At 37.8% G+C, this 20,189-nt stretch overlaps 1 protein-coding gene across 1 annotated transcript in view; it reads right to left on the bottom strand.

Annotated features, from left to right (window-relative positions):
• Positions 1 to 14,813, bottom strand: part of GPSM2 (G protein signaling modulator 2) — a 63,274-nt gene extending 48,461 nt beyond the window's left edge. Inside the window, exons 1-2 of the mRNA XM_032633766.1 lie at positions 14,563 to 14,813; positions 512 to 813 (exon numbers count right to left, since the gene is read on the bottom strand). Coding sequence (XP_032489657.1) covers positions 512 to 567 — 56 coding nt within the window. The 5' untranslated portion in view covers positions 568 to 813; positions 14,563 to 14,813. The remainder of the gene's footprint in view (positions 1 to 511; positions 814 to 14,562) is intronic.
• Between the last annotated feature and the right edge of the window lie 5,376 nt (positions 14,814 to 20,189).

Genomic DNA, 20,189 nt, shown 5'->3' with positions numbered 1-20,189 from the left:
CTGCGCGACCAGGGAAGCCCCCAGTTTTACCACTAAATATTAAACTATTAGTGTATCATGTTTAGAAAGTACCCACCCATTCCAACATTAATACCCATTTTTTAAAAGCTCATTCATAAAAGATCACTAAAAATTTTAACAGAAAAATTAGGTCATTCAGCCAACCACACTACAAAATCCATCCTCTGCCCTCAGAGATTCAGAAATATATTTCATTTTTATATTTGCATTATATAAAGAGTAACAAAGTTTAAAGTAACGATTCATAAACTCTTCCACAGAACATTAATAAACAAACTATAGTAAATAATTGGTCTCTACTACCATTTTCCTATAGAAAGGATATAAAAACTTACAACAACCACAACAAAAAGAAAACACTGCTTAAAGGAGATTCTAACTATGGCTAGTATATTTTTAGTACTTTCAAATTTAAATTTGAAATGATCAGAGTTAAATACACGTTTAAATAAGTATTAAAAATTACCCGCTAAGAAAGCAGTAGTCTTACCTGTAACGAACATGAAAAGAATGGTCTTCCCTCATGCTTATCAGATTTTCCTCCATCGAGTCATATTATAAGCTGGGTATAATAAGAAATTATTTTATCTTGGGCCAGTCCAGTTCTACAATGTAAAGTTGTTGCAGAACATTGTCCGGTTAGTATATTAATGAGTTGATGTTAATACATCCTAAGCTCCTGCTTCTTCTTTATTAAAATGAAAGGAGGTCAATGTCAGACAGCTTAAAGGTTCAAAATGTGTCCCAAATCCTTGCGTCTCTGGCCCTTTCAGCAGCACTTCAGCAACATTTCTGCAAAAGGAATACAAGACGTTTTGGTTGAAGTCCTATTTTCAAAGAATAACCTAAAGTACTTCCAAGCTGTATATAATCACACAGGTAACTTCACAGACTGTTATCATGTCAATTACGGGAGAAAAACAGCAGAGGGCTTAATTGTCAGAGGGCTTCTAAATAAGGATGTGAGTATATGATATTTATTTGAGACCTGTACTTTAATTTTTTAAATTGGTTTGAAATAAATAATTTTATGTAATATTTTCTATTACAAACATAGAATATGTATGACATTAGTATCTTAAAATTATGATACTTCAAGATTTTAAAAACTGCTATTAACAAGTAAAATGAAATTTCAATAATTCATTTGAACAAGTCAATCCTAAACTCTGTAAACATATTGCTTCAAAGAAGATGTTTGTGCTGATAATAATATTACACTGATATTCATATGTTCTCAATGCACATCCTATTTAAAATCTTTGAGGATTTTTAAATGTTTTCACTGAGTAAGTACAAAAGAAATTTAGGAAATATGTGTATGGTAGAATGACACAATAGCACCCACTTTAAGATAAAGAACATTAGCACTGCCTTTGAAGTCTCCCGGGTGCTGCAACCTAACCCATCTCAGGTGATCTCTAAACTGAACTGTGTTCATTATTTCTTTGCTTCTCTACTTTGCCACAACTGTCTGTATAGGTTTAAATTATATATTGTTTAGTTTTGTATGGTTTTGTTCAACATTATGTTTCTGAGATTCACCTCGCTTGTTGTTGTACATAGCTACAATCTGCATGTCTTATTGCTGTATCACATTCCATTGTATACCAAATGTATTTTTCATTCTGCTTTTGATGGGCATTTGGCTTGTAGTTTTTCAGATTTTGTTTTGCTACTATTAAAAGTTTTGCTATGAACATTGAAACTAGTAACTCAAATTACTGGTTAAACAGGTCAGCAGATAAACTAAGGAGATGTACTAGAAGAATACCTGCAGAGTTTACCCAGACATACATAAATAGATAGAGATGAAAAATACTAAAAATACTAAAGAGCAGTTCAGAGAAAAGGAAGACAAAAATGAAAGGCTCTAACAGAGGTCTAACTAGAGTACCAAAAAGAAAAATAGAAAAAGGAGCAAAGGCAAAATCTTCAGTGATAAACAGAGTTTTTCAGAATCAAAGACAGACATTAATTAGCAGATTGAAGAAGCACACTAAGTCCTAAGCAGGACAAATAAAAATGAATCAATATCCAGATATACCACAGAGAAACAACAGACCATCATATATAAACTATAACCTCTACAGAAGTGGTTGTGGGACCCCCGTGCTGCCCTCCCGGACCCCAGGAGTGGTCACAGGTCCCCACGACTGCCTGCCCGAACTCCAAGAGTGGTTACAAGCGGCCTCCGCTGCCATCGCGTGCTCCAGGGGCGTGCCTAAGCCGCCACCGCCACCACCAAGGACCCCAGGACAGGGCATCTGCCACCGCATGGGCACACCCTCTATCAACGGGATGACAACCGGCACATGCTGAGGAAAGAGGCGACAGACATCCATACTAAAACAGCCCGCGCACCAAATATATTAAACCCACACAAGCAACACAGAGACACCCCCACATATAAACAGCCCTCCGAGACTGCAGTAGGTACCTCTTTCTCCTAAACTCACAGAGTAAGAGAAATATAAGCAAAATGAAGAAGCAGAGGAACCACTCCCAGTTAAAAGGCCAAGAGCATTCCCCTGAAAGAAAATGAAGCCGACCTCTTCAGTCTAATAGACACCAATTTCAAAATGGAGCTAATGAAAATACTGAAGGAATTAAGAAAGGCTATCAACAGAAATGCAGAGTATTGTAAAACGGAACTAGAAACTATAAAGAAGAACCAAGAAGAATTAGAAAACTCATTTGCAGAGATGAAAACTAAGCTAAAAGCAATGAAGAGCAGATTGAATAATGCAGAAGAATGAATAAGTGACCTGGAAGATAAAATAATGGAAATCACCCAATCAGGACAGCAGACAAAAAGTCAAATGAAAAAAGAAAGCAATATGAGAGACCTATGGGATAATATAAAGCATGCCAACCTACACATTAATAGGGATGCCAGAAGAGGAAGAAAGAGAAAAGAAGATTGAAAATGTATTTGAAGAAACTACGGTTGAAAACTTTCCAAACCTAGGGCTTCCCTGGTGGCGCAGTGGTTGACAGTCTGCCTGCTAATGCAGGGGACACGGGTTCGAGCCCTGGTCTGGGAGGATCCCACATGCTGCGGGGCAACTGGGCCCGTGAGCCACAACTACTGAGCCTGAGCATCTGGAGCCTGTGCTCCGCAACAAGAGAGGCCGCAATAGTGAGAGGCCCCCACTTGCCACAACTAGGGAAAGCCCTCGCACAGAAACGAAGACCCAACACAGCAAAAATAAATAAATAAATTACTAAAACTCCTACCCCCAACATTTAAAAAAAAAAAAAACTTTCCAAACCTAAAGAAGGAAACAGATATCCAGTTACAGGGAACACAGAGGGTCCCAAGCAAGATAAACCCAAACAGACCTACACCAAGACATATTATAATAAAAATTGCAAAAGTTAAGAATAAAGAGAGGATTCTAAAGGCAGCAGAGATAAACAAACAGTTAATTACAAAGGAACCCCCATAAGGCTATCAGCTAATTTCTCCACAGAAGTACTGCAGGCCAGAAGGGAGTGGCAAGATATATTTAAAGTCCTAAAAGGGAAAAATCTGCAACCTAGGATACTCTACCCAGCAAGATTATCATTTAGAATAGAAGGAGAGATAAAGAACTTCTCAGACAAGCAAAAATAAAAGAATAAAGCAATACTAAACCTAAACTAAAGGCAATATTAAAAGGTCTTCTCTAAATAGAAAAGAAGTAAGAATCTATTGGAAAGAGAAAATCACAATTGGAAAATAAATCACTTAAATAAGCCAGTACACAGATTAAAAAAAAAAAATCAAAAAATTTTCTGTGAGAGTGATGATAAGCACAACGAGCAGCAAAAGGATGAACATGAAGATGTGAAAGAGGACATCAAAATCATAAAATGTGGGGGAGGAGAGTAAGAAAATGTAGATTTTTTTCCCCCTAGAATGTGTTTGAGCCTATATGACTACCAGTCTAAGGCAAGTAGATATAGGAAGGGGTTAACATACTTGAAAGACAGGGTAACCATAAATCAAAAACATACAACAGCTTCACAAAAACCAAAAAGAAGTGAACATAAGTATAATACAAAAGAAAATCACCAAAACACAAAAGGAAAAAGAAAAAGAAAGGGACAAAGAAGAAATATAAAATCAACAGGAAAACAAGGTTTAAAATGGCAATAAATACATATCTATCAATAATTACCTTAAATGTCAATGGACTAAATGCTCCAATCAAAAGACACAGAGTGGCAGACTGGATTAAAAAAACAAGAGTGTACAATGTGCTGCCTACAAGAGACCCACTTTAGGGCAAAGGACACTTATAGATTGAAAGTGAGGGAATGGAAAAGATATTTCATGCAAATGGAAATGACAAGAAAGTGGGGGTCACAATACTTATATCAGATAAAATAGACTATAAAACAAAGGCCATAAAGAAAGATAAAGAAGGACTCTATATAATGATAAAAGATCAATACAAGAAGAGGATTTTACACTTGTCAACATATATGCACCTAATATAAGAGCACCCAAATACATAAAGCAAATACTAACAGACATAAAGGGAGAAATCGATAGGAATACAATAATAGTAGGAGACTTTAACACCCCACTCACATCAATAGACAGATCTTCCAGACAGAGAATCAATAAGGCAACAGAGATACTCAATGATACAACAGCACAGTTAGACTTAATTGATAATTTCAGGATATTACATCCAAAAAAACTTGAATACACACTCTTTTCAAGTGCACATGGAACATACTCTAGGAGTGACCACATAGTGGGCACAAAAAAAACCCTCAACAAATTTAAAGAGTATAAAAATTATCTCAAACATCTTTTCTGACCACAATGGCATGAAATTAGAAATCAACCACAGAAAAGGAAATGAGAAAAAAAAGATTACATGGAGACTAAACACATGCTACTAAAAAGCCAATGGGTCAACAATGGAATCAAAGAGGAAAGTAAACTATAATCTTTAAGGTAACAGTAAAAAGAGGCAAATAAGGTAAAATTAAGATACATGTGCTTATATAAATAAAATGTATTTATTTATTTATTCATTCATTCACTCATTCATTCATTCATTCTTGGAATCCAGCATTATAAACAACCCCATAGGTCAGTTAGTCCAACATATTACTACAACTACAACACTCCCAGAAAGGTTACAAGGCAGCTAATCCTAATTTTGAATAGTCCTTTTAGACAGTTGTTCCACACTTTGAGCAAGCTTTCCATTTCTACCCATTTCTCCCTTCTGCTGCCATCCAATAGAGCCTAATTCCTCTTCCACATCCTTTTAAGTATTTCAGCTATAACATAAATTAGACTCTAGATAATACACTCCTGCTGCTTTGTTAATTAAGTATAGTTAGAGAGAGGTTAGTATGGAACAGAGCAGGAGGAAGGTGGAAAGGATTAGCCTTGGGAACACTGACAAGCTTCCTAGAGGAAATGAGGTTTTCATATTAATACCAGTTTAGCACATAAGAAATACAAAATATTATTCCTCTTATCCTCTCTTGGCCAACAAAGGAAGCAGTGTCTTAAGAAAAGATGTAAAGGTAGGTAGCAGTTATTAATCCAACAAATCTTCTCTTTTCCTTTTGTTCAGAATTCCACTGTACCTTTTTACCTTAATAAAAAACATTAAGGGAATTAGTGTAGATAGTCATAGCAATAGCTCCAAAATGCATCTAAATTACACAACAGCTACACTGTCAATTAAACTGTCTTCCACTACCACTTTGAGGTTTAGGTTGTTATTTATACTACGGGGGAAGGTGAGGTATTAGAATTAACTTAACTTAGAATTAAGTTAAATTATAATTTAATTGAAATATTTTTCCAGCCATGAGATCATAATGAAATCCCCAAATTCACCAATCATTAAAAAAATGTTAACTTCATACTTACTAAAATGTAAGCATTTAATTAACAAGTGTACATAAATGGAGCTGCAAAATACCTTACTTAAGACTGCATACAGAACCACTAAAAAATTTTTTTTAAATACGCAAGAAGACAGAGAATACAATTCACCATTTTACGAAAGACAATTTATAATATGGCTTTACTATCTTCAAAGGAAGAGTATCACCCCCCTGCAAAAGTCACTCTTAAATTTCAATCTACATAACAATTAGGTAGCATTTCTTTTTTTTTTTTTTTTTTTTTTTTTAATGCGTTACGCGGGCCTCTCACTGTTGTGGCCTCTCCCGTTGCGGAGGACAGGCTCCGGACGCGCAGGCTCAGCGGCCATGGCTCATGGGCCCAGCCGCTCCGCGGCATGTGGGATCTTCCCAGACCGGGGCACGAACCCGTGTCCCCTGCATCGGCAGGCGGACTCTCAACCACTGCGCCACCAGGGAAGCCCCTCTTTTTTTTTTTTAATAAATGTATTTATTTTTCGCTGTGTTGGGTCTTCGTCACTGGGTCTTCGTTGCTGCGTGCAGGCTTTCTCTAGGTGCAGAGAGTGGGGGCTACTCTTCGTTGTGGTGGGCGGGCTTCTCATTTCAGGGACTTCTCTTGCTGCAGAACACAGGCTCTAGGCACGTGGGCTTCAGTAGTTGTGGCACTCGGGCTCAGTAGTTGGGCACTTGGGCTCAGTAGTTGTGGCTCACGGGCTCTAGAGCACAGGCTCAGTAGCTGTGGTGCACAGGCTTAGTTGCTCCACCCATGTGGGATCTTCCCGGACCAGAGACAAAACCTGTGTCCCCTGCATTGGCAGGTGGATTCTTAACCACCGTGTCACCAGGGAAGTCCCTAAGTAGCATTTCTTACTTTACAATTACTCACTGAACAAACAAGCAATTCTTTTTTTTTTTTTTAACTTTAATTTTATTTTTGGCTGTGTTGGGTCTTCGTTGCTGCGCATAGGCTTTTCTCTAGTTGTGGCAAGCGGGGACTACTATACATTGCGGTGCATGGGCTTCTCACTGTGGTGGCTTCTCTTGTTAGAGAGCACGGGCTCTAGGCATGCAGGCTTCAGCAGTTGCAGCATGTGGGCTCAGCAGTTATGGCTTGTGGGCTCTAGAGGGCAGACTCAGTGGTGCATGGGCTTAGTTGCTCTGTGGCATGTGGGATCTTCCCGGACCAGGAATCAAACCTGTGTCCCCTGCATTGGCAGGTGGATTCTTAACCACTGTGCCACCAGGGAAGTCCCAAACAAGCAATTCTTGATTCAATGATTCATGTTGCAAAAACTCTCTAACTAATTTACTAACATGTTCATTAATGCTCCACGTGGAGTTAACAAACCCACTTCATATTTAACATGTAGTTTACATATTATTAGATAACACTAATAAAATTTACAACAAATATTAAATTATTTTTAATATTTAAAAATAATTAACATAATAAAATTTAATGACAGGACCAGGAAATGGAATGGAAATTATAGGTTTGAAAGAATATTAAGAAGCTATCAAGTTTAACTTCCAACCTCCATTAAGACTTACAACTAATAATTTGCAAGAAACACGTATGCCCTTAATAGCATCTCCCAGGTTTTAACAAACAATGCTCCAAAAACCTCACTGCTAACAAAATTGTTAGCTCACAGCATCTTTTGGTCTGACCATAGATAAAGAGAAAGCAATAATTATCTTCCATATCGCAGAAACTGACAGAAGCATACAGAAAGATCAACTAGTAGAGAACTCTGATCACCTCATGTCTAATTACCTGATTAGGAGGTCAAAACAGGCAGACTCCCATTACACACCTAGGTGGACTTCTAGATACTGTCCAAGGTATGCAATCAGAGGAAACAATAAATCCCAGCCCTGCTTTACTCGATTAGCAGTAAAGTATCTTCAAACTAGGTGACTGTGAAAAATAAGGGATAGACAGTTACAATTACAATTGACCCTTGAATGGGTTTGAACTCCAAAAGTCCACTTAAATGGGGAATTTTTTCAATAGATACTACAGTACTACACAATCCACATGGTTGAAACTGCAGATGTGGAACCACGGATATGGGGGGCCAACTGTAAAATTATTCGTGGATTTCCCACTGCCCAGGGGGTCAGCGCCCCTAACCTCCACATTGTTCAAGAGTCAGCTGTATCATCTTTTGTCATTCTTTCAATTAATCTAAACTATCTACTCCTGACTGCAACTTAAATGCCAAAAGCTTTTGGTCTGATTCTTTCATTTAAGTGTCTCTATAAAGTGGTACACCCATCAGATAATAAATATCTTACTTTTCTTGCCTCCAGGATTGATAATCTAAATTCTTTAAACTCCTCTTATCCTAATAATTCCCTCTCAGGTACAATACTCAAATTCTCCAAATCGCTTCAGCTGTAATGTTTCAAATCAGATACAGGAGCTCTTTATAAATTGGAACTGGGATAAATACTGAGGAAGAATGAAGAACACATTTAAAATAAAGTTCTTTCACATTAGAATTCAGGGTAAAGGTTAGAGTAACAAATACACATCATAGTACTAATGGGGGTAGCAAAGTGGGAGGCCAAAACATCCACTTATAAAATAAACTCAGGTAACTACCCTAGGTAAACTGGTTATTTTCTGTCAAATTATGTATCAGTAAGCAGACACTAATTTATTTGTAGATGGTCTAAATATGGCTTGTCACCTAATCTAAACATGTATTTCTAATTACATTTTATCTGGAACCTACAGTGTAAACAAGGTGGCAGGTATAAGGAACGATACATGTAAAATCAGGAGTAGGAAGGTAAAAGCAGGAAGTTTACATAGAAGAATATGAAGAGTGTAAGAAAAAGCAAAGGGTGTAGTAAGCAAAGTCCAACATAGAGTTCAGAGCTTGATTTTAGTGTAGCAGGTGTTGAGGAGCCAATCAAAGGCAAGAAAACTTATTTTGACATTAGAATATACGACTGATGTGGGAAATTAGTGCCTAAAGCAAGGGAAGTTAGGATCAAGAACGAATGGGTACTTAAGTAATCTAGCTAAGAGTACCTACAGAAAAATGAAAACAATGCCCACTGGCTAGGTGAGAGGCAAAGGTCAAGCAGTGACAGAGAGCTTACAAGACTTCCAATTTTGAGGACAGGTGGAACAGTAGCAATAGGCACAGTAACGGACAAATTGGATTGCAAGAGTGATACTTCGAGAGGGAAAAAAAAATGGACTATTTGTAACAAACTTGTACTTGGTAAAGTGCTAGGTTCACAAATAATAGCTGAAAGAAACAAAAAGATAACCTGAGAAAATTTGATATCAGATAAAATTTGATAAATGGGGAAGGATGGGGGGGAAGTAGAATGAGTGACTAATATTTCTTAATTTTTCACATCTTTAAAACTAAAAAATTTTAAAGTACCCATGAGATTCAAATGTTAAAAACTGTGATGAGTCAGTGGCAAAATTAAGGAGAAATTGCAATGGGAGAAAAAAAAAATAAAGCAATGCATAAAAGGTCTGATTCTTTACTCAACATACTAAATCTCTAAACCAATAATATAATCAAACTGTCACATAATACTGTGAACTCAAGATTATAGGCATGTGTGTATCTATCTATATCTATCTATAGTGTTGGACATAGTTTTAGTGTTAACTGATAATTGTATATATCAAATGTAAATTACTTTACACAATCTGAAATTAATAAAATAAACAATCATGGTACATAGTAAAGCAGATGATTCTATTCTCTAATCATTCTGGAGAAATGAGAATTTGCCACAGCGTATGCTATAAAAACTGTATCAGTAAAGTTTTCCTTTAGCAAATATATAACCCTAAAGTATGTGCTCCAATTAAGGTTACATCTCAATTTATTGCTAACCTTTAAGTCTGCAACAATAAATATAAGTCTGTAAGATGTTAGGCCAAGTTAGGTTAAAAAATAAGTGTAACAGTGTAACTGTTAAATAAATACATATTTCATTATAAAAACTTTCTAATAAACTGTGACTACTGATCAGCTAAATAAATAGAATAAATCCAATGAATAGATTAGAATAATGGTTCCAGATTCCAAGTAAATCTATATCTTAAAGGCACATCACCAGTCAGAAGGGTTCCCATGTATATTTGAAATTAATCCTCATGGGTCATTCGGAAAAACAGCAAATACATGCAAAGTAAAAGCACTATTGATTTTAAACTCTCATATTTATTCTTGGCAGATGAGAAAACAAGAAATTCAGGTCTAGAGCTGTGGACATTAAAAAGGTAAAACAATGAATGCAACTATTTCAAAGTTGTATAATCCAAAAATAATTTTAGTAATATAAAATAAGAATTCCTTTTCATTTTTTCCAAGGTTTACACCTAAAAGCTCACCATTCTAAACAACTATATATAAACTTCCTTTTTTGGTGAAGAACATTTATATTTTTATCCATCACATAAAGCTAAAAGGACTTCAAAGAATATGTTCTCTGGATAACCAAAACACTAATAAACACCGTATATGAAATTTTAAATTAGATAAATACTAAAACAAAATGTAACCTAGAAGAAAGGGATTTGAATATTTCAAGCCTTCATCTTAGCATTGTTGTTTAACGGTGAGAAATGACCAAGTGTATGAGTCTACTTATGAGATAGGCTGAAAGTTTGTAGTTCAACAGTAGTTTCCAACTATCTCTACACGAAGCCCTACAAATATAATCATTACTGCACAGGCAGCCTCTTAGTGTCTTAACGTTTGGCAGTCCGTGATAAATCAGAAAGAAGTTGAATACTGAACATTTTCCTGGGGAAGGGGATGATAAACTAGAAAGGGGATCTATTTTTAGATTAACATGGAGCCAATCTGAATTATGCCAGTGACTACGCTAATCATTAAAACTGCTGTTCTGAAATTACAGTCCTTAGTGATTACAATAATTTAATGGAGGATGAAACAGTTGCTTAAAAATTTCAGGAACAAAAGGAAGATTCTTTTATGCAACAGCTCTAATCTTGGTTACCTTTTTTCCCTGCAAAGCAGTTAATGAATCAAAAATCCTATTTCAACAAAATTACTTATTTATATTTAAGAATATAAGTATGTCCAACTAAAGGAGAAGAGTCTTATATATGTTCATTAGAATAAAATTAGTATTTTTCTCCCTATTACTTGGTTTTATTTTTCCTCAAACTGAAGCCCAGAGTCTACAAATAAGGTTAATTTTCCCTCCTATAAAACAATTTAAAATATATTGTACTTTTAATCCATTAGTAAAATTAATAACCTTTTGGAAGAGTTTCAACTAGACACATAAATGATTTTTAGTTCATTACTGTAAACACATAAAATTGGACACATAGCAGTATTTTAATATCAAGGTTATAGAAATCACGATGATAATTTTTTAAAAATTCAATCAACCCCAATTATATTTTCAGTACATTCCAAATGACTACTCAGGTTATAAGGCCAGGTGATCACAAGGAAATGCAATCCAAAAACATTGATGATTCACACTAAGCCCAATTTCTTAAAAAAAAAAGACAAAAACCAAACCTAAATATATACATTAATCTTTGCCCTTTCCAAACTGTAATCTTTTGTTAATAAATAAATTATCAGACAAACATGATGCAATTAATAGGAGCTCAAAGAAGTAAATGCAAAATAAACATTATCTTATGAGGACATTACTATGTCAGAAAAAAAAAAAGAGAAATACTTATTAGTAAACAATGGGGAGAATACTACTTTGAGCAAAACTCATCACCAAGTCACCAGAAAATATGACCAAAAGCCCTTCATTACTACCAATGATGGTCAGCCATCAGCTTAAATCAATTAATATATGTATGAAGAACGAAATAGTGAAGGAGAAAAGAAGTGGTCCCTTTTCCTGAGCATTGTTCTTGAGTTAGTAAATGACAATAAATCAGTTCTCTTAACAGAAGAACTATGAAATGGCAAAATTGGTTTCAAACACATTTTTAAGGAGAAATAAATCCCGGATGCAAAATGATTATAAATGCCTAAAAAGAATCCTTAGAGAGTTTTAATTCAGAATTCTTCATAGGAAAATATAACTGTTTTCTCCTTCTGAAAGTTATCACAATTAAGTGTAAAAATGTTTCTGTTCAATTCAGTGACATTATGAGATGATATGGGAAGAATAATTCTAAGCAAAAAGACTAGGGAAAGCTTTTTGGAAGCAAGGAAATCGGCATTGCACCTTGAAGGATGGGTAAACCTTATTAGGCAAATCCAGAAAAGGTGTTCCAGTCATGGGGAATGCTCAAGCAAAAGTAAGGAGGTGGGATCGCAGATAAAGTGTGCCCGGATGAGCACCCTGGGTGAGCAGTAGTAAAAGAGAAGTCTAAGAAGGTACTAAATTGTGAGGGACACTGAATATGTACGTGGCTGAAGGAGTATTTGTCCTTGTATTTATATGATGAGAAACCTTGTAATTTTTTCAACAAAGGAATAGCAAAGCTGGATCTGTGTTAGGAAGATAAACTGGCAGCAACAGACAGAGAAGGACAGAAGGAAGTTACTGCAAAAACTCCAGAAACTATTATTGAAAAGGAAGCTTTCTCTCCACTATCTCACAACACCAAGCAAATTGCTTTGCACATAATTGATGTCCAACAAATTTTTTTGATTTCTTGCCTGGAAAGAAGAACTATGGAAGCAGCAAAGAATCCTATGGTAGTGAGAAAACCAGACTTTAATACATTTCTGCTCCAAAGTAAAGAGTATATTCGTAGTCACGTAAATAACTCAGGAAAGTCTTACTCTTATATTTTTACTGTTTTTATAAAGACGATTAAAAGGACACTGAAAATGTTATGTGACTTATAAAGCATTGAAAGGAAAATAGCTGTCCTAAAAGGGCTGAAATATTTCTGCACAGTTCACAGCAAAACAGAGCACATACAGGCATCCTAAAAGTAGGATTATGTCTCTACAAATGGAATCCAGAGACCTGGAGGAGATTTAAACAAACACAGAAGCAATACAACATGTGCTTTGGGACCAGGCCATGGTTTGAATCTCAGCACGGTGACTTATTAGTTATACGATCTCGAGCTAGTTAAACTCTCAGTGTTGGTTTGGCGTAATGATACTTATCCAACATGTGTCATGATGATTAGAGATATGATTTATAAAAAGCACCTCAGTGCCTGGCTCTGGTACTTAAAAGTACTCAATAGAGTAGTAATACTGATAATTGCCATTGTTATTATAAAAAATAACGTCTATTAGAATAGATTTAGAACACTAGTCTAAATCTATGTCAGGTTTTCAATTTTAAAATTCCAGAGAAGTAATTACAGAATTTTTATCTTTTAGGTAAATCTTAGAAACATTTTATGCTTAAGAGCAATGCCATTTAAAAAACTACTATAACCTATCTTTGTTTTAATTAGCCTAGTACCAAGTCTGAGATTTATATTAAAATATAATATTTGTAACACTGCATGTCTGATTTAATAACAGAAGGAAATACAACTAAACAGCTTATCTAGCCAAAGAGGATTTGGAGGGAATGCCTCTAAAACAATAACACACAACTTTTTACTCTGTATCTGCTCCACTCCTCATATTATAAATAACGGCCTGAGAAAGAGCTTGCCAGAAGGAATCCATGGTAGGGTGTAAAGAAGAGTAGGTATGAGACTGTTCCTCCTCTCGAGTCCCCACCTACACACACTCACACACACACAGGTCAACCAACAGCGATCTGCCCCTTTTTAATGCTGCTTACTGACTTCTAAACCATCAACCAAAGCTGCTTCTTGAATAATGACAAGCCAAGCAAAAGTGGTATTTATCAGAGGTGATCACACTGGTGATTATCAAGCCAGAAATCTTCCGTGCACCCTTCTAAAGTGGCAGCTTGAAAATTCAGCTTCCCACACACGCCACCAGCGACTCCAATACAAGCCGACTGAAAGGAAAGCCAAGAATCTACTTCGTTCAACTCCACGGGAGGGTTAAATTATGCATTAAGGCAAATAGAATTTCCATCCTTACTCGTTTTCTTTAAGAGTTCAAATGATACCAGGTAAAATGAGCTAACTGGTTACCATCAATACAAGGAAATTATAGGTTTTCCACTTTTTAATATTCGCAGATATTCTATAGATTTTCAGAAAAGCGCTTTCTTGACATTCTCTGCTTACTAAAACTTTTTGCAGCAACTATCAATTTCTACGGTAAGTCGACAGGTTGGTTTCCCCAAAGTCAATGTGGTAAACGCAGGTGTCTGAAAAAGCCTGCCCGCTTTAGACAACAAACTCACGACTACAAGTGAACGCGACCCGCCTCGGATTTAATTCCACAGGGTTTCGGGTTTTTAATGTTTGTCACACTCCGAATACGTAAGAAGTCGTTGTATCCTACTGTACTTTTTATTTTTTAAAAAACTAGGGAATGAAGCTCTTAGAATGTACTCTTCTTTTTAAATCTCCAACCTGAAAGCACCCGACTGCTCGACCTGGAGCGGGCTGCTGCTCACCCCGAGCTTCAGGTTTCTCGAGACCGCCCCCGCGACCACCCCGGGCCCCTCCCGCCCCGAACAAAGGAGCACGCCCCACACACACACGCCCCCTCCCTGTCACCTCCCTCCGCGGGGCGCCCACAAACTCCCCTCCGAACTCACCTCGCGGGGGCCGGCGAGTCTGGGGAGCGCGGCGCACGAGGCGAAGCTGCAGCAGGGGCCACCCGGGCTACTGGCGGGTGGCCGCGGCCCTTCCCCCGGCGGGTCCCCAAGCAGAGGCACCGCGGGAAGCCGGCGCGCAACACCCCTCCCCCGCCCCCACAGGTGACGTGGGTCAGAACTCCGGGATCTCCTCGCCTCCCGGCCAGTCGGCCGCCACACTGTGGTGCCGCAGCACCGCCTGCCCGCCCGCTGCCGCGCCCCTCCTCTGCGCCTGCGCCCCACAGCTCCAGGCGCTCCCATTCAAACCGACAACGCCCGCATCTTTCGGACACGCCAATGGCCAGCGCGGGAGGCGAGGCGGGGCGGGGCCATCGGCGCTCTGCCTCCGCCGTCTGGGGTGGGCTGGGGACTGCGTGTCGGCCTCTGGGGAACCTTGGGGTTCTTAGTCCCTCCGCTGCCCCGGCGTCTGTCCTCAACCACCAAGTTGAAGTTGCTTTCCTGCCCTCCTGTTTCTTCTTCAGACGCTGAAGGGTGGGCGATAAATATCGTCCAGAAAGCGTCCTTCAGACGGGGTTTAGCGCAGAGCATTTTAAAAGATGGGAAGCCCAAGCAAGGGCCGCCTGTCCTGAAGGCTTGGTTCCGGCCCGGAGAATGAGTCCCCCAGCGGCATTTGTGGGATGTTTAAGAAAAAGAGGGCTCTATGAAAGGAACAGAGGGACCCGTGTGAAAGTCTGAACAAGGCAGCCTCAGTTCTTGAGGCTGTGTCACAATTCGGCGTTCCCAGCTGTTAAAAAAGCAAACGTGTTGACTGCAGAATCGCTGGTTCCCGGGAAAGTTGGGTGGCAGCTTTGCTCAGTTTCAAGCAACTACATTCCAAAGGCACTGGGAAGGCTAAGTTTTATTTCCATTCCCTTCCTCTTCACGTCAAGTTAACTGAAAAATAGGTCTGTTTGTGCTTTACAAAAATACTAAGACTATAATCTCTCTCGGCTAACTAATCTGATGAATTTAATAGGATTATTTCTCAAATAGATATTTCTCCACTGAAATGAAATTTAAGGGTTTTTACAGCCTTAAGGCTGTATTAAGAAAACTCCATTTTCAGTATCTCTTACTGAGAACGTGTTAATGGCAAAGGGGTTAAAATAACATCTTTGGCATCAAACTAGACCCAGATTTGAGTTCCATCTCTGCCACTTACTGGTTGATTGACCGTGAACGAGTTATCCTTATCTTCTTTAGCCTCAGTTTCCTCAACTGTAAAGCACAGATAGTAAATCCTCTTTTAATAAAGGTGGTTGTGATGCTTAAGTGAGGTAAGTTTTGTTAAGTGCTTAACATCATTCCTGACTGCTCAATAAATGGTACCTGTTATCATTATTATCAACAACTACCCTTAATATTAGGTGCTTAGAAGCAACAACTGAATTAGCTGGCTGTATTATTTCAGAGATAGGTATTATAATCTCTTCTTACTCATAAATTCTTTTTGGGGTGTTGATATGAAAGCCACAAAGGAAGTACAATATGTCAAATTCATCATGTCGGAAATGAATCATTATTTCCCCCTTGCAAATCTTCTCTTACACATATGACTTTCTATCATATTAGTTATCTCCATATTACTCAAGTTGAATTATCTTTTAAATTATCTTTTAAAAGGTATAAATCAGATGTCCTACTCCTACTTGAAAACCTTTAGTGACTTCTCATTTGATTTAAAATAAAATCTAAATTCCCTGCCATGACCCGCAAAACCCTAAACCATCTTTCCCTGCCCACCTCTCCACTCTCCTGCATTTCTCCCTCCTGCTAGCTCACTTCCCTCCAAGGGCACAGGACAGTCCTCAGACACTAGAATAGACTAAGCTTCAGGGTTCTCTCAGGGCCTTCTCCCTGGCAGTTCCCTCTGCGAGTTTTTTTACCCCAGCCTCTTTAAATGCCTGGCTTCTTTTCAGTCCTCAGCTTTCAGCTTATTCATCAGAGTATCAGCAAGTATTTATTCTGTTTTTGCTATGTGTCAGGAACTGTTCTAGATGCCCGAATGTAGTAGCAAGCAAGAAAGAACACAGCCCTGCCCTCCTGGAATTCAATTAAAATAAATAACAAGAAAGATATCAGGCTGTGGTAGGGACCATGCAGAGAATTCAAAGTAGGGGGATGTGAGAGTGACTGAAGGACTGCTTTACATTGAGGGTCAAGGTAAGAGAGGCCACTCTGAGAGGACAGTATTCAAACTGAAATTTTAATTATCAGAAGGAGCCAACTTTCCAGCAAAGCTCAGGGAAGAGCACATTAGACAAAGGGAACAGCTAACGCAAGGACTAAAGCTAATGCCTGTGAGGACAAGCTTCGTGGGTTTGAGAAACTGGAAAGAGGCCACTGTGGCTTAAGATGCAGTGAGAGAGAGAGGAGACTATACAGCTCATGTAGGCCTTTGTAAACCAGGGGAATGCGTTTGGGCTTTATTGTTATAGAAGCCAGTGGGAGATTTTAAACATAGAAATAAGTTTATCTGTTTATATATTTTTAAAAAGCACTGTGAAATAAATGCAGAATTTGAGACATTCTATTAGCCAACTAGCCCAGACTCTTCATAAACATCGTCAGGAAAAACTAACCAAAAAAAGTACGTGAATCTTGATGGAGTTCTAAATGAGAGGGAGACAGGGGAAAGAGAAGAGAGAAAGAGAGAGAGAAGGGAGAGACTATAAAAGACATTTAAGAAACAATTGGGGAAATTTGAATATAGGCTGTGTATTAGATGATATTATGGAATTACTGTTATTTTTCTCAGATATGGAATTATGGCTATATAAGGGAATTTATTTTTAGAAGATGCAAGCTGAAATATTTAAGGGTAAAGAGCCATGACTTCTGAAACTTATATTCAAATGGCTCAGCAAAAGACAGAGAGAAATACAAACCAAATATTAACAGTTGGATCTCGGTGAGGATGTATGGGGATATATATATGTATATATATACTATTCTACTATTCTTGTACTCTACTATTCATGTATTATTATTTTACCTTTTCTAGAAATTTGGAATTTTTCAGAATAAAAAGTAGGGAAGAAAATCACTCTGTAGACTTCCATTTCTGACAGTTAATGAAATAGATACCTTGTCCAACTCAGACTGAAAGCAACTTAAAATGCTTTTAAATATTAAAAAAAAAAAGAAAATGTATCAATGAACTAGCATGAAAATAGGATTGATTACTCAGAAGCTAAGAACTAGTAAAAGAGATAAGTAGAACCCTGAAGTCAAGCTTTTTCTTGGCTAAATCAGATGAATTTGAGTTTTAGCTGTCATGGTCTCATGAGGCATGGAAAGAAGGGACAAAGGCCAGGTTCCTGCCAACGTGAGGAATCTCATAAGACACTCCACACATAAAGCCAGGATCCCCCAAAACGCCTCTTCAGCCTCTTTCCAGAAGACTACAAAAGGAAATTGCCTATAATCAGCCTTAACATAGGATGGAGGGGGAAATATCTCCTCTGAGATTTTTTTTTTTTAACCAAAGGCAATAATCTTCTCTACCTGAGTTGTCTGAAAAACTCAAGCACATAATTTACCTTAAAGTGGTTTCAGGTTGGTGATGCCCGCAGGCAGCTGGCAAAGGTAAACCAGGTCACGTTTAGAGAAATCCAAATGCTATAGGCTGAATGTTTGTTTCCCTCCCCCAAATTCATATGTTTAAACCTAATCCCCAGTGTGATGGTATCTGGAGATAAGGGCTTTGGGTGGTGATTAGGTCATAAGAGTGGAGCCCTCATGAATGAGATTAGTGCCTTTATAAAGGAAACCCCAGAGAGCAACTTCACCCCTTCCACCATGTGAGAACACAGTGAGATGACAGCCCTCTATGAACCAGAAAAGGCACACTCACCAGACACTGAATCTGCCAGCACCTTGATCTTGGGTTTCCAGGCTTCAGAACTGTGAGGAATAGATGTTTTAAGCAATGATATTTTACTTTACAGTATTTTGTCAACCCAAGTTGACTATGACACCAACTTAAGCCAGACCCCAAACATTTCCACAGAAAAACTTCCAAGAAATATGAACTCTCAATCAAATCAGAAATCATACAAAGAGAGAAGGCGTCTTGTACAAGAATTAGCAGGAAAAAAAAAAAACCCCAAACAAACAAAAAAACAGATAACAGAATCAAACACATAAAGACTTTAAAACTGGAATAGATCACAGTCATAGATTATAAATAGTCATAGACTATAAATAAGTATGTTTAATATAAAAGAAATAAAGATTGAAAATATAAATAATGAAGTTCTGTAAAAAATGAATGGGCAGGTTTTAAAAACAATCTAGACTTTAAAAAAATCCACAATAATTAGAATTTAAAATTCAATGGGCAGGTTTACCAGTAGATTAGACATTCTGAAGAGAGAATGAGCAAATTGGAAGATAGAACTGAACTAAATTTTTATATAAAAGAGAATCAGAGGATAGACTGAGAAGATCTAACATGTGTCTGATTGAAATTCTAAGATGAGAAGAGAAACAGACAACACTTTCAGCAAGATTTTTTTAAAGAATAAAAGAAAAATATTTACACCTAGACATGAGATAATGAAAATGCAGAGCACTGAAAACAAAGTAAAACCAGCGAGAGAGGGCTCCCCTGGTGGTGCGGTGGTTAAGAATCCACCTGCCAATGAAGGGGACACGGGTTCCAGCCCTGGTCTGGGAAGATCCCACATACCGCGGAGCAACTAAGCCTGTGCGCCACAACTACTGAATCCTGCGCACCTAGACCCCATGCTCTGCCACAGAGAAGCCACCGCGGTGACAAGCCCGCGCACCACAACGAACAGTAGCTGAATATCTTTGATATTACAGTCAGAGAAAATGACTGTCAACCTAGAGTTATTTAACCAGTTGAAATATCTTTCAAAATGAGGATGAAATAAAGCATTTTCAAGTAAACAAAAACTGATTTTGCCATCACAGACCCTCACTGACAGAAGCTATATGGGTTCTCCTTCGAGAAGGAAAATGATCTTGGATGGTTAAAGATGCAGGAAGGAAATGGCGACCATATTAAGTGGTAAATAAGTAGATACATATAAACAACTATTAACTGATGTCATTGCTCTATCTTGCCTTGTAAACTCATTCAGTCATCTATTCAATAACACATATGTTGAAATGCCTATTGTGTGCCAAACATTACTAGATGAATGCCCTGGTGTTGACATAGGCTTACTTGACCATTTTCCAGTGCCTTGAAGAAGGGAGAGAGCAATGAGTGTGCATAACCTTAAACCTGCTGGGTTGTTAGGATAGATCAAGCTTAGCTTCTTTTTTGAAAAGCTGAAGCTGGGTGGCTGGACTTTTCTCTGAGTTATAAATGACACCATTGAGTCAAGACAAATTTGAATAACCCGGTGGATGATGCTTGTGGCTTCCTTTTCCAACAATTCTATCAGAGAATAACACTGCTCCCTTGACTGAAAGAAAGAACGTTGGGTGTGATAAAAAGGAACGAAACTGAGTTATTTGTAGTGAGGTGGATGGACCTAGAGACTGTCATACAGAATGAAGTAAGTCAGAAAGAGAAAAACAAATATCGTACGCTAACACATATATATGGAATC

Source organism: Phocoena sinus, chromosome 1, assembly GCF_008692025.1.
Source record: "Phocoena sinus isolate mPhoSin1 chromosome 1, mPhoSin1.pri, whole genome shotgun sequence".
Taxonomy (NCBI): Eukaryota; Metazoa; Chordata; class Mammalia; order Artiodactyla; family Phocoenidae; genus Phocoena; species Phocoena sinus.
Note: the sequence above shows the minus strand (reverse complement) of the source record. Positions and strands in the feature narration are given on the sequence as shown.